Source organism: Gallus gallus, chromosome 3 (genome assembly GCF_016699485.2).
Source record: "Gallus gallus isolate bGalGal1 chromosome 3, bGalGal1.mat.broiler.GRCg7b, whole genome shotgun sequence".
NCBI lineage: Eukaryota > Metazoa > Chordata > Aves > Galliformes > Phasianidae > Gallus > Gallus gallus.
Genome location: NC_052534.1, coordinates 8,633,119 through 8,646,194, shown reverse-complemented (window position 1 = coordinate 8,646,194; position 13,076 = coordinate 8,633,119). Strand labels below are relative to the sequence as shown.

Sequence of the window (13,076 nt, the reverse complement as noted above, 5' to 3'; positions counted from 1 at the left end):
TTGCAATCAAAATTACAGTTACAGTTCTAATAGCTAAAGGTAATTGCATTGCACAGAGTTGGGTTTTTTGTTTGTTTAGAACAAACTTGGGAAAAGTTCTGAAGAAAGGCTTAGGGAAGGGAAGGGGAGAGTCATATTGCCTTTAGCCACATTTAACCAAAGCCTGCACTTGTTGGAAATCTCTGCTGTCTGAAAGTAATTCTCCGTTCAGAGCATTACCTGCTGGACCAGAAATGGGGGCAGTGCTGAGTTGGAGATTTCCCAGAAGCTTTTGTTCCCATCCAAAATTATTCAGACCTCTTCTACTGGTGAGCAAATTGCTTGAGTCTGGAGTAGAACTTCGAGTTATCTTCTCTCCATTGACTAGAAAACAAGAAGTCACAGACTGATTCATCACTGTGCCAAGTCAGCATGTAATCCAGAGCTCAAGCTAAATTAAGGGCTGGAGACTTCTCTGCTGAGAATTAGAGCCTGTAGTCACAGGATATACAAGTATGAAAAGGAATGGGCAGATTGACTTTCAATCGCTGCTATGGAAACTGTGACAAAGCAAAAATAAATAGGAATGGGTGGTGGACAAAACAAGTGAATGAAGACAATGTAGAAGTACAGAACAATCTTTAGAAGCTGTTAGAAAGTTTTTCTCTTAGCCAGTTAACATATGTACAGTCTTTCTCAATAACAGCCTAACTTTAAGATCTCTTTAGAATACCGGAAACTGAGGTGCACTGTTTCTATGCACAGTTGAATTAAAGGAAATACACACAGACCCAGACAACGCAAACTAACACGAAGCAAATGAAACTTTCTGACTGCTGTTGGATGAGGAAGTGGCTTAGAGCTTTTCAATCCACTGAAAATGACAGAGGTTGTAGCCTCAAGCCTAGGAGATGAAAAAGTAGTCAAGTCCTGCTGTTCAAATCAAGACAGAAATTTCATGTGCTGTGAGCAGTAATCCTCATGCAAGTTTTGTTTCAAAGAATGGAGTGACAGATAATTAAACACATCTATAATTTAAGCATCTCAGTATGCATGAGGCTATAAGCTAGACACAACTGCTCAGTAAAAATCTAAATGTAGTGAAGCTGGCAGTGGAGATATAGGCTGAACTTATCTTAGAGGCTGATCAATCACAAAGTCTGGATTGAAATCCAAATTTTAGTCAAGGGTATGAGAGTGGGGATCTTAGTTTCTGATTCAGACTTAAATGCACATCAGTCCAAATCATAGAAAACCAAAAACATAAAAAACCCAACAAAACGAAATTGTTCTAATGTAACTAATTCATTGTGCTGAATGTTACTGCAAAGTTAGTGTCAATCACAGACTGCCTGTCTTTTCTGAGACAGAGTCCAACTGTCATTCATTTTGATAACTGTCACACAACAAACCAGGTCATGTCAAACTCTGTAATTACAGACTGGCTTCTGCATCAGTCTGTGTGGATAGGTGATGCTACTATTCTAGCTGCAAGCTGACTCTCCGACGCCATATGTCTTACTATCCATTTACTGCCAAACCTGGAACCAATTCACCAGTCAGTTCCACTAATAAGATATGTGTCTGAACAGTCTCCTTTATCTGAGCACAAATATTTCAGACTCATACTTCTTTTCAAGAGTCTTTTGAAGACAGCAACACACAATCCCTTTCCCCACAGTTTCCATCCCTCTCCAAATTTCAGCTGCACGGCATATAAAAGACAAACCACCACTTGCAGACAGAAGGAAAACTTACTTGTTAAAAAACAGTCCAGACTAAGGGAGACATTGTCAAAAGCAATAATGGCATTGGATCCTCTTTCCCATGAAGCAATGATCTGAAACCAAAACCTGCAGAGATCGGAAGAACAGGGATTAAAAATCTCTCTGGTAGGGGGATGAAACAGAGATATTCAAAATTAAAGCAGTTTTAGAAGGGAAGAAAAAGGTTTTCTTTTCACATACAAAAATATTAAATTGACAGAGAAAGAGTGCTAACCCCCAAACAAGCAGAGATGATCTGAGGAGGGGAGCTGTACATGAATATATGTCCTTTGAGAAGAACACAAGGTATCAGTACACCACCAGATGGGTGGTGGGTTCAGGATTTAAGTTAAAATCCCCTAACTCAAGGCACAAAAAAAAAAAAAAAAAAAAAAAAAAAAAAAAAAAAACCACTAAACTGATTTTATTCTCATAAGCAATTTCTACCCTGAAGTGTTAAGAGAAGTAAGTAAGCTGGGACTCCTGAAGTCATTTGGGAGTTTTTAAAAATAATCTAGTAGTCAAAGGCTGAAATCAATTTATGTATTTGGTGCTGATCCACCTTCAAGGAAACAAAAGATACCCAACAGTCCTGGCAGTCAAAAAAAAATAGAGAACTGACACTGGCTAGCCCATAGGAACAGCAGATCTCTTCATTCCCCTCCCCAGTAGAAGCTGTACCTTAAATCACCCTCATTCTCATCTGGATTTTGCAGAAAATAGGCTTTTGCCACTCCTATATCACCAAAAGAAAGACTGCTGTAAACTCATCCTCATTGGTATTACAAGTCAACAGGTAGAGCAAAAAAGAAATGCACAACCAAGTATTTCAAACCTGATAGTATACAGACCATGGCATTTTTTTCTTTTTTTTTTAGGGCACATATAGATTTGTATTCTATTTTAGCTTACAAAGTTCATGTTACCTGGAAGTGTACAAGGCCAGGTTGGATGTGGTTTGATTTAGTGGTTGGCAACCCTGCCCATAGCAGGGGGTTGGAACTGGATGGACCTTAAGGTCCATTCCAAACCAAGGCATTCTATGAAACGATGTTCTCCAGATGTATATCTGCAACACTAAGTTATAACACTGTGCTTGAGACCAGAAATCAATTTATAAAAGCAACTGATAATGACACGGAAGTCAGATAGAAAGCCAAGAGGTTGTATCAAGACTTAGAAAAACATGAAGACAGCAAGCTTCGTGATGCAAGCTGCAAGAGAATACGAGATTTGTATCTTAATGTTTTACACCAGGAGAATTTGAAGCCATTTATGGGTCTCTTTAATGTAGACAACTTGCTGATGGCTCCTATTCTATCTGTTGGATATAACTGTTTAGCCAGTCTTATGAATTCTTGTAGGTGTTCCAGTTTAGATGACAACCAGATGAACAAAAAAGGTTTTTCTTAGTATCATTCCTGTTTATTTAAAAAGCCTGTACAAATCCTGTTTCCTGCACTACTGCAAGAATCCAGACACCAGCAAGAATCTTCTTCACACAGACTCTCATCCCTTACATATAGTTACTCATCTAAAACATTTTCTCTCACTGTTTTAGTGGCTATCAGTGTTCACATATTAGACTTGCTGCCTCCAGCAGTTTTAAAACCTACCTCTCCTTCACCAATGAATTAACCACACAAAACAACACTCAAGTGATGCATTTCTGCTCAGAGGTACTTGTACTTTGGGGACCATATGCCCTTGTGTTTTGATTGAGCTGTTGGACAAAGCGTGCTCTGATTTCCTTTTCATCTAAGTTAGCATTCCTGCAGTAGAAATGACTGAACTGTATGTGAAACATGTCCTAATCTTGTCTTTCCAGACAATGAATGGTTGTTCCTAAAAGATTACTGAATGTCCAGTTCCTAAGAGCAGGAATGCATGTTACAAAAGAGTATTTCTGTCATGAAGTGGAATGTCATCTAACGTGCCCAAGAAAAAATGTAGTAGATTGCTTTTAATTCTTTTTTAAGAGACAGCCTTGCCAGTTTCCTCTGCAGAAACACTGAGTCCAGAACACAAGAAGTTTCCTGAAGTTCACCAGTAATGAAAAAGATAGAAGAGCCTCCAAAATAGAAAAACTGTGTGAATGTCAAACACTGTCAGGACCACCAGCGTTGCTCTGGCTGCCTACTAATCTATGGCTTTTCTTTAATTTTCTAACATGAATGCAGATTCAGTACAAGCCTTCCCTTGAGATCAACATTACTGCAACAAATAGTTCATCTTTTTCTCTTCTCCAATTTAATGCCACTATTAATTTAGAAATATGATGTCTTTCAAATTCCATTGAAACAAGATCATCAGTTAACCAACACTTCAATCATTAGCTTTGGTGGTTTTAGCTTAATGGGCTAATTAAGGGAAATTTAATCAAAACTGAAGATGGAAATGTCACACATCAGCGAGAAGGAAAAAAAACGACAGACGATCTCATTCCCTTGCCCCCTCCTTTTTCTTCTTTCTGTTTGATCTGTGCTAACTGAAATCAATGAAACAACTCCCCTTGGCGTTGCTGAAAGCTGATACTGAAATACCAGACGCACAAGCTACAGTGGTGACTTAGTGCAGTGCAGTAGGTGGCTGTGACTCACTGTTATTTCCACAAAGCTCTAAGTGGACTATGCTGACTGCGCATCCAGTACTTGATGGAGCACCCATGCAGCACAGATGCTGGTCCACCACACTTTGTGGACATGGCGGATGGCCATGAAAGACCATTCATGAAGGCTATTATAAAGAAGCAGCAAAATCAGTGTTCACAGTTTTGTTGCTTATTAAATTCCTGCAACATCTTCACGTGGAATCCAAATCCTGATCAGACCGCCATGCTTGCAGGCTATGTTTCTTCATTAGAATGAAAATATGACTGTTATGAAGGGTTTTAATGACTTTGATACTAGAAAAAAAATGCTACTTGAGGACTGGTGGACATTTGTCTCTTCTTTTACCCTATTTGGATTGACACAGCTAGGAAAAAAAAAAGTTCCTTAGATGTCTGACAACTGGGAAGTACAAGTTACATAAAGCAAAGCTGAGCATCAGCTGAACTGTAAACAGAACATGTAGTCTTTTTTTTTTTATAACTTGTTTGAGGCAGATGGAAAATGTTGTACCAGGTGGACAAAAAATTAATTCAAATCTCCCACTGGGGAGCATCAACTCAGCTTTCTGAAGGATTCAAATTTCATATAAATTCAAAAACCACTCAGGGGTGACTACTGATCAAATACTTCAGAATCACAGATAAGAAATGCCACCAAAGGCATAGCAAATTATTTTCATTTGGTTTGTTTCTTTGGCCCAACCCATGAAATTAGAATCCAGATGAGCTGTTCTTTGGAAGGTAACACCAAGTACATTCCAAATAAGTTAAAACTGACACAGAAACAGGACAGCACTGAATCTCCTATACTGTAGTCTTCCCCACTTCTCACAAACTTTAAATCCTATTTCAGAGTGTGCAGTATTTGAGACTAATGATATCATCTGGGGTTTTCATTCAGTTGCTGCTTTTGGTTTCCTTATGTTTTTCTTGCTACTAACAGAAGATGGGCTCTCCTTGTGCTCCATGCCCCCTTCCCAAAAATCTAGGGCTTATCTACAGAAGGAAATAAAGTGTCAAAATTATGAAAATACATCTACATAGCTTCCATGAAGACAAAATATTTTGCTTATGACACCTATCCTTAGGTCTTTACTGCACAGAAATGTTAGCTTTCAGGTGTATTATGTATTATGTCCTCTGCTACGTAGAAGAGAAAAATCATTATTCTTATAGTGAGAACCTCAGCAAATTTTGTATGAATTCTCTGCAGCTCCCTCCCGTCAGCAGCAACTCTGAATTCCACCTAAATATTCTCTTTGGTTCATACGGCCAGTTAGGTTTCCAGGTAGCTATCTATCTGCTATTATTTTAGGATGTCTCACAGCAATAATTATTTTTTCATCTTATCATAAAGACCGGGATTATTGATCAAGATTGAATGTTAATCTCTTCTGTAGTCAACCCCCCATGCAGTGATGCAATCACAGTGTGCCTGTACTGTTTTGCCTCCAATGGAACCGATTTCTCTCTCTACCTAGCTAAAATAATTACAGCTGAACCTGCTTGAGATTGAGGTACTTAGAGAAGAGAAACGTTTTGGGTCAGTAACCCTTATTACATACGGGTTCCCATTAACTCCTCTGTTAAAAATGATGTATTGTTACTTCACAAAGAACTTACTATTTGGGATAAAAGACATTCAGCTGGAATGGGATTATTTGGAGAACTATAAGCATATTAACAGTTACAGAGACAGAATTAGCCAATGATAAAGGTTAAGTTTCAAAGGTGTTATTAAGGGCAAACACACAATGTATACTCGTACAAAATTTGTCACAGGTACTCACTGTCACTAAAAACCACCTTTTCAGAACAGAAGAGCCATCACCAGAATAATTCTATTTCAAGAGAACAGCAGCAGACATAGCTAATGCTACAGAACAGCAGGGCAGTGGTACAGATATTAAAGACTCGGTCTGTTTTTAACCAAGTAATGCAGCACTACTCATTGGATCCACAGAGGAAGAAAGAATAAAGAATTCTGGGTGTAGAACACACGCAACCAATAAACACAGACGTGGTAATGCACACGGAGTCTAGCTTGTATGAAGGATCCTTGGTTCTTTGTGGTAGAATTGGAAGAAAATGCAGGAATAACATAAGACGATCGTATCTCTGAGCACAAAATATTGCCAAGAACTTTTCTTTTCTTCCTCAACGAGAAACCTGGTGTCCTGAAATTTACCAGAAGTGAAATCTGAAAGGAGTACGATGAGAAAGCAATGCAAGAAGAAATGGTCAGACAAGAAGAGTGCTTTGGCACAGCTGGCAAAATATAGCAGAGTGGTATGACTATGAGATTACTTCTTTATACTGCAGCAATGAGCCAGAGGTTCCCCAGCTGCTTTGGCTGCCACTGAGATCAGAGATGCTGAAGGAGACAAACAGAACAAAAGATATCATTCCTGAGGACCAGAAGGGAATCTTGCTTTAATATAACCATAAAAAGCTGATGAGCCCCAGTGCAGTTCAGACAAAACCAGCAAGCCAGCAAAACTGGAATGGGTAAAGATAGCAGCTTAAAGAAAGAACAGTCATCTGGACACCAATTTTGACTTGCTGCAGCAGAGTATTTCCTTCTAAGGTAACTAAAGTCTGTTGATTTTTTAATGCAATCCTCAGAAAGGTCACATCCTTATCCAGCCTTCCACTTTAAACCACGTTTTTCTCTTCTGATGTAGTAAAACACCTCAGCCCATGTTCAGGAAAATGTTATCAACAAGAACAAAATCTTAAAACTCTTGTCAGAATGGAAGCAGAAGAATATTATTTTTTACTCTCTGGATGTGCTTCCCAGTTAAAAGCACACAAAGCCCATCCCTGCTGAGAATGCTTGGTTTGTGTAGTCTGGAGAAAAGAAGGCTAAGAGGTGACCTCACTGATCTGTACAACTTCCTGAGCAGGGAAAATGGAGAGGGAGGTGCCGATCTCTTCTCTTTGGTAACCAATGATAGAATGAAAGGGATGGCACAAAGCTGTAGCAGAGGAGGTTCAGACCGCATGTGAAGAAAAATTTCTTTACTGTGAGAGTCACCTAGTACTGAAGCAGGTTTCCTAGAGAGCTGGTTGATGCCCCGTGCCTGTCAGTGTTCAAGAGACATTTACATAATGTCCTCAATAACATGCTTTAACATTTCGTTAGCACTGAAATGGCCAGGCAGTTAACTAGATGATCTTTGAAGTCCTTTCCAACTGACCCATTATACTCCCTATTTCAATTCTGTTGAAGAGAGGACCGTACTGACTTTGGACAGGTGGCTGTTAATACTTGCTATTTTTTTTACCCAGGTTCCTCTCACAGAATTTACTCTGGAACATTTAAAGTGAATGACAGTAAGGGAGAAGGTATGTATGAAGAGGCCTGAGTTGGACCAGTCCAATTGGCTAGGCTCACATAGCATCCACTTCCAGGCAACTTCAGCCAGAGGGCAGACAGACCCACAGAACATCCACTGTGTGTCCTTCCACATGCCTACTTCAGCTTCACTAAGGGAGCAGTAATCAAGGAAATTAGAATTTGTCTCTAAATCAAAGCACTACTTTTCCAGTCAGGCATCAGTCTATTAGAGCTAATTCTCTTTAACCTTTACTCTGCCTAGCAATACAGTTGCTAGATGGACTGGTGATAATCAGCATTAGCCTTCAGTAAGTGCTAGAGAGTCACTTCTTTACACACGCTAGTGTTTAATCTACAAGAGATATTCTTTTCTGAGATACGCCTTAACCACACTGTTAAGAGAGAAACATGTCTAATTGTTAGCTATACAAATCACTCATGTGCAATTACATCAGGCTTCTGTTTACTCTTGCTGTCATGCTCCCATGATGAAATCATTATTAAAATTTAAGCTCACGTTTGCTAACTAAAAACAATTGTAAAAAGAATAAAGCCTTAACTACCACAGAGCTTTCAAGACTACATTCCCTACTTGCATTTCCGTGAAGCTGAAAAAGGACAACCTTCAGGAGGGTTATCATTTACCACTGGAAAAGCAGCAGAATTTTTCCTTTGACCAAAACAACTCTTTGATAATGTAGTTCTCTGAGCTATTCTCAACCCAAATATTTAGTGTTACATGAGCAATTTCCTAGCTTTCTCTGGTCTCTGCATGTTACCTGATTTGCAGATGAACAGTCCTTCAGGGAGGAGTAGTAGCTGGGCCCTTTCCCTTCCTCACCCGTGCTCAGAAGACACCAAGCATTTGGAATTACATTCCATTCCTGTTAACCCGCACACTCAGCAGGAGCTGATCCTCAAGACTGTTTTGCCAGTACCCCCCGGAACAAGGGAGGATGTAAAAAGCCAGGACTTGAGCATCTTTGATTTTCCCAAAGTAAAGGTAAGACCTTGCACTTAGTAAAATTTCAACTGGATGTGCTCCTAAGGAGCAAAAGGCAAGAAGGACAATCCTCAATCCTCTCCCCATTGTACTCTCTGAAATTAAGGATGTGTCCAGGGTTCCCCCAGGCTAATGCTAGAAGTTCAATGTCCCTCTGTCCCAATTTAGCCTTTTTGTCATGCTCCTCCATGCTTTCTGTTCCTGCCAAATCACCTGAAATGTTCTAGCTGTGCTTTTCAGCCAAAATATAATATTCCCCCAGGAACTTGAGGGGTATAAAACATTTAAGAAATGTCTGCTTCTAAAGACAGAAGTGGTCTAATAGTTTTGGAAATCTTCCTAATCTTAAACGTCCCTTCCAACACAACCCATTCTATGATCCTATGATAATGATTCTTTGAAGGGCGAAAAGCCAAACACGGAAAATAATGGCTAAGCAGTTTTTGAACAAGCATGCTTTTGAGCAGTTGTAGGGCGTATTATCTTGTTATTAATAACACTTTCCACTCAGCTCCCCAGTCAAAATGGATGGCACTTTAATTTTGTGTGGCAGTGGTACATTAGTATGCTCTATTCAAGAGCTTTACTGCTGCGGGATGATTTAAAGTTTTAGCTCCTCCTGCAGGAATATCTACAATATCCTGCCTCCTTCTGTCTAATGCAGACCCTCATAGCTACTGACACTGGCACCAATTAGGAAAAAGACATAAACAGTAAACTTTCTGCAGTCCCAGCACAGAGTTCACATCAATTAAGTAATTCTTACAGTTCAATAAAACTGTCATTTATCTCCAAATATAAATGAAATAGGATAAATGCAATACTGCAGTCTCCCCAGCACCACTTTGGTGTGTCACTTCCATAGAGTTGCTAATGCATTCATCAATCCGGATTTCCTAAGCAGTAGACTTTACAATGGTGAGAAAGATAGCCTGCAGTATTTCCACATCTCACAGAAGAACTGGTTTCAACTAAATCAGGCTTAAAAAGTTTTTAAAACAGCACAACTTCTGTGAATAAATAAGGATTAAAAACTTTTCAATGGACAACGAAACTTCAAAGCTCTCCTTTCTTAAGTCTTAACGTCCAACAAGCTCTTCTCAGTGAACCCAGCTGCCTTTCTCTGAAAGTAATAGGGAAGCAAGGGTGTCATAACCTTATAAATAATAGTCAGCACTGTATATCAGTTGGATCTGCAATTCCACATGAAGCATTTCTAGCCTGGTTCCTAACATCAAAGTATTCTCTGTCTGATGGTGCAACAAGAGAGAATTTAAAGGAAAGCAATAGTATAAGAGTACAGAATAATTCAGATACAAACCATTCCCATGGCAACATTAGAAAATAAATCACATAAATAATAATGGCAAAATACATCAGTCTTGAGAGTAAACATAGCTGAAGAGAATGAAGCAAGCAGGTATTTTTACAAATGGTGCTTCAGCAGTGACTGCACAACAAGCCTAATGCATATATTTTTAAAATCTTTGACGCACACATATTAATTATACATTCAAGACCAAAGCATTGGTAGTGTCCTTGCTGTATTTCCAGCCTACATGCAACCCCCAGAGACAGCAAGATAAAAGACATATTCATACAATGTTTGTTCAAACTTCTTATGAGGCAAAGCCTTAATGAAATCCATTATTTCTAGGGCACAGATTCCCCAGAAGACAAAGGACACCAGTGCTCATGACACAGCCTGCAGATGCATCATACCGCCTAAAGGCAGGGCAGCAGGAGGTGAAGTATGTTTGTGTCTTCTCTCTAAGCAGCATAGGCCAGATTACACACAAAAATAAACAAGGAGCAACAGAGTATTCCCTTAAAGCTAACTTGTAAGAAGCAGCTAAAACAACACTCTGTAAATAAGCATATGCCACCAGATTAAGCATATGCTACCAGATAAATGTTTTATGCTTAAAGCCAGACTACAGTCGTAACTGAGACAGCCATTTATTATGCTGATCCTCCTGCTACAGCGAACATGAAGGTGCTCGTAAGCATCCTTGTCTGATTTGGCAGTAGGTGCTTCTCCCATGTCTTCCATCCTCAGATTTAGAGGCATCAGAAGTTAAGGACTTTGTTATCCAGAAGAAAAAAAACCCAAAAACTAACAGTAAAGCTCACATCAACTCTAGCAAATCGTTAGAGAACTGAGTTGTAACAGTTGGTGTTACAGCTAGAAAGATTATCGTGATGAAAATGGGGAAAGAAACAAACAGGGAAGGAATGCTCACCTGTATCTGAAGAAATAGGTCCACAGGAAAGACTCCACAGAGGAGGGATCTCCAGAAAGAGATCCTTCCCCAGTGTCAGTCAGCCCTTAAATGAGGCCTAGGAGAGGTGCAGCCAGGCTTCACCCCTTCTGGTCACACAGCTGAACTGCCTTCACCTGTGCTCCCAGGGCTGACTCAGTCCTTTCCTCAAGTGATCAATCAATGGTTCAGGCCATGACTCAACAGTTCCCATACAGACATGCTACACAAATTAACGTGTGAGGAGAACGATTATTTCTAGTCAGTGAAATGGAGAGACAGAAGTTACACCTTGCACAACCAGTGACCTCGTTGGTGAACCAAAACCACCATTCAGTTCTAAAATTGGGTGCTAACCACTCATGCTATTTTCATTGCCCTTCTCAGAAGACACCTCTCAGGGACAAAGCACTTCCCTCTCCCTAAGGGAACTACTTTCAGCAGTGATGTTGGCCAAGTAGCTAGTGGTGAAGTGACTGACCAGTGTGAAGGAGAATAATGGGGAGAGTCTCATACCTGTCCAGTATATCTGGGAGGGGTAGGATCAACCACTGCCATATTCCCAAACCTTCGCTGTTAGCTGAATGCCAGAACGTCCTGCTCAGCTCCTTCCCTGTCTTGTTCTCAACCAGCACCAAGGATATATTTCCCAGCAAGACACCACGGATAAGCCATGACATTCGTAGCTAGAAGAGAACATAAGAGATTAAGCATAATGAACATTATCCAAAAGTTAACGAATTCCTAACTCTTCATTTCTTTGTTTTCTTAGCACCAAGAAGTCAATTGTCTCTCCCTTAAGACCATGTAATCCTTTTAGAAAACTCCAGTTTCAACACACATATGGAAGCCTCTAAGATTTAGTTTATCCTATTTACTACTGGGACTACTGCCCCTTCTTGTTGTTAAAGTTGAGTCCAAAAACATCTGTTTTTGCTATTACATATGTGTAATTTTAAATGGACAAGCTAATAATCTATTATGGCAGAAGGAAGACCTCTCTCCCCTTAGAGGCCACTTGAAGAGATTCAAGTTAAGACTGAACTTTTTCAGCAACATTTTTTTATATGCAGGCAGCAGCAAAATCATGGGGAGCAGTACGGACAATAATTATATTCTCATCCCTCACTTACTCTTTTCAAAAATTAAAAATCCTTACCTTCTTGCTTCTACAGACTTTCTAATTAAGATTCAGTAATAATTAAGTGTTTTTTTTTCTTTTAAATTAATCAAAATACTTTAGGGAACCTCTTTTCTACTTTTGGTTGTTACATTAAACATAATGAAGTCCTCTCCTATGTACTTATTCCTATGGATAGAAAATTATTGCATGTAGATTTCACATTTTATGATTTTCCCTCCCTCATTCTTTGAAAAGAAAAAGAAACCCTTCTCTATCAGGCTAGTCTCAGAATCTTGTATGAATGCAGCTGCCTGATTTTCTTGGAAAGAAGAAAAGCTAGCTCTTTGTTAATAAAATATGTATAAATATTACATGGGTCTCTATAGACATCTCAATAACCAGTGGAGGTGAGGATGTTGAAGAAGTTTATTAAAACTACATTAACGATGGATTTTTGGACACAGAAAGGTGTTCGGCACAGTGCCAATGCATATTAAAAGATGGCCCTCAATTTTAACACTTCAAAACCAACAACTAAGTCAGGGAGCTAGGAATTAAATTTATATTTTGCAAAGGAATATCTGGTACTATAACTTTCTTCCTTGCTTTGATGGAATAAAATATTTATATCCATTTCTTAGCATAAAACAGAAGCTGTATGGCTATTCCTAACTGTTTCTGCATACATGGCATCAATATCAGGTGACAATCAAGATAGTAAAGAACCAGGTGAGCATTTAATATCCTCGAGTGTCTATAAAGTGAGACTGAAATTACAGTGAACACTGCTTTCCCTTCCCACCAGAAGATCTTTTAGATCCACTGAAGTCTCAGAATCACAGACTGGAGGGGCTGGAATGGACCTCTGGGGATGATCTAGCCCACCCCACTGCTAAAGCAGGTTCCCTACAGCAGGTTACATGAGAAAGCATCCAGCTGGGTCTTGAATAACTCCAGAGAAGGGGACTCCAACTCCTTTCTCTTGAGCAAGTT

General features: G+C 39.4%; 1 protein-coding gene across 1 annotated transcript in view; it reads right to left on the bottom strand.

Annotated features, from left to right (window-relative positions):
• Positions 1–219: 219 nt before the first annotated feature.
• Positions 220–13,076, bottom strand: part of LOC124416957 (ALK tyrosine kinase receptor-like) — a 251,107-nt gene continuing 238,250 nt past the window's right edge. Inside the window, exons 9-10 of the mRNA XM_046939073.1 lie at positions 1,738–1,832; positions 220–363 (exon numbers count right to left, since the gene is read on the bottom strand). Coding sequence (XP_046795029.1) covers positions 1,773–1,832 — 60 coding nt within the window. The 3' untranslated portion in view covers positions 220–363; positions 1,738–1,772. The remainder of the gene's footprint in view (positions 364–1,737; positions 1,833–13,076) is intronic.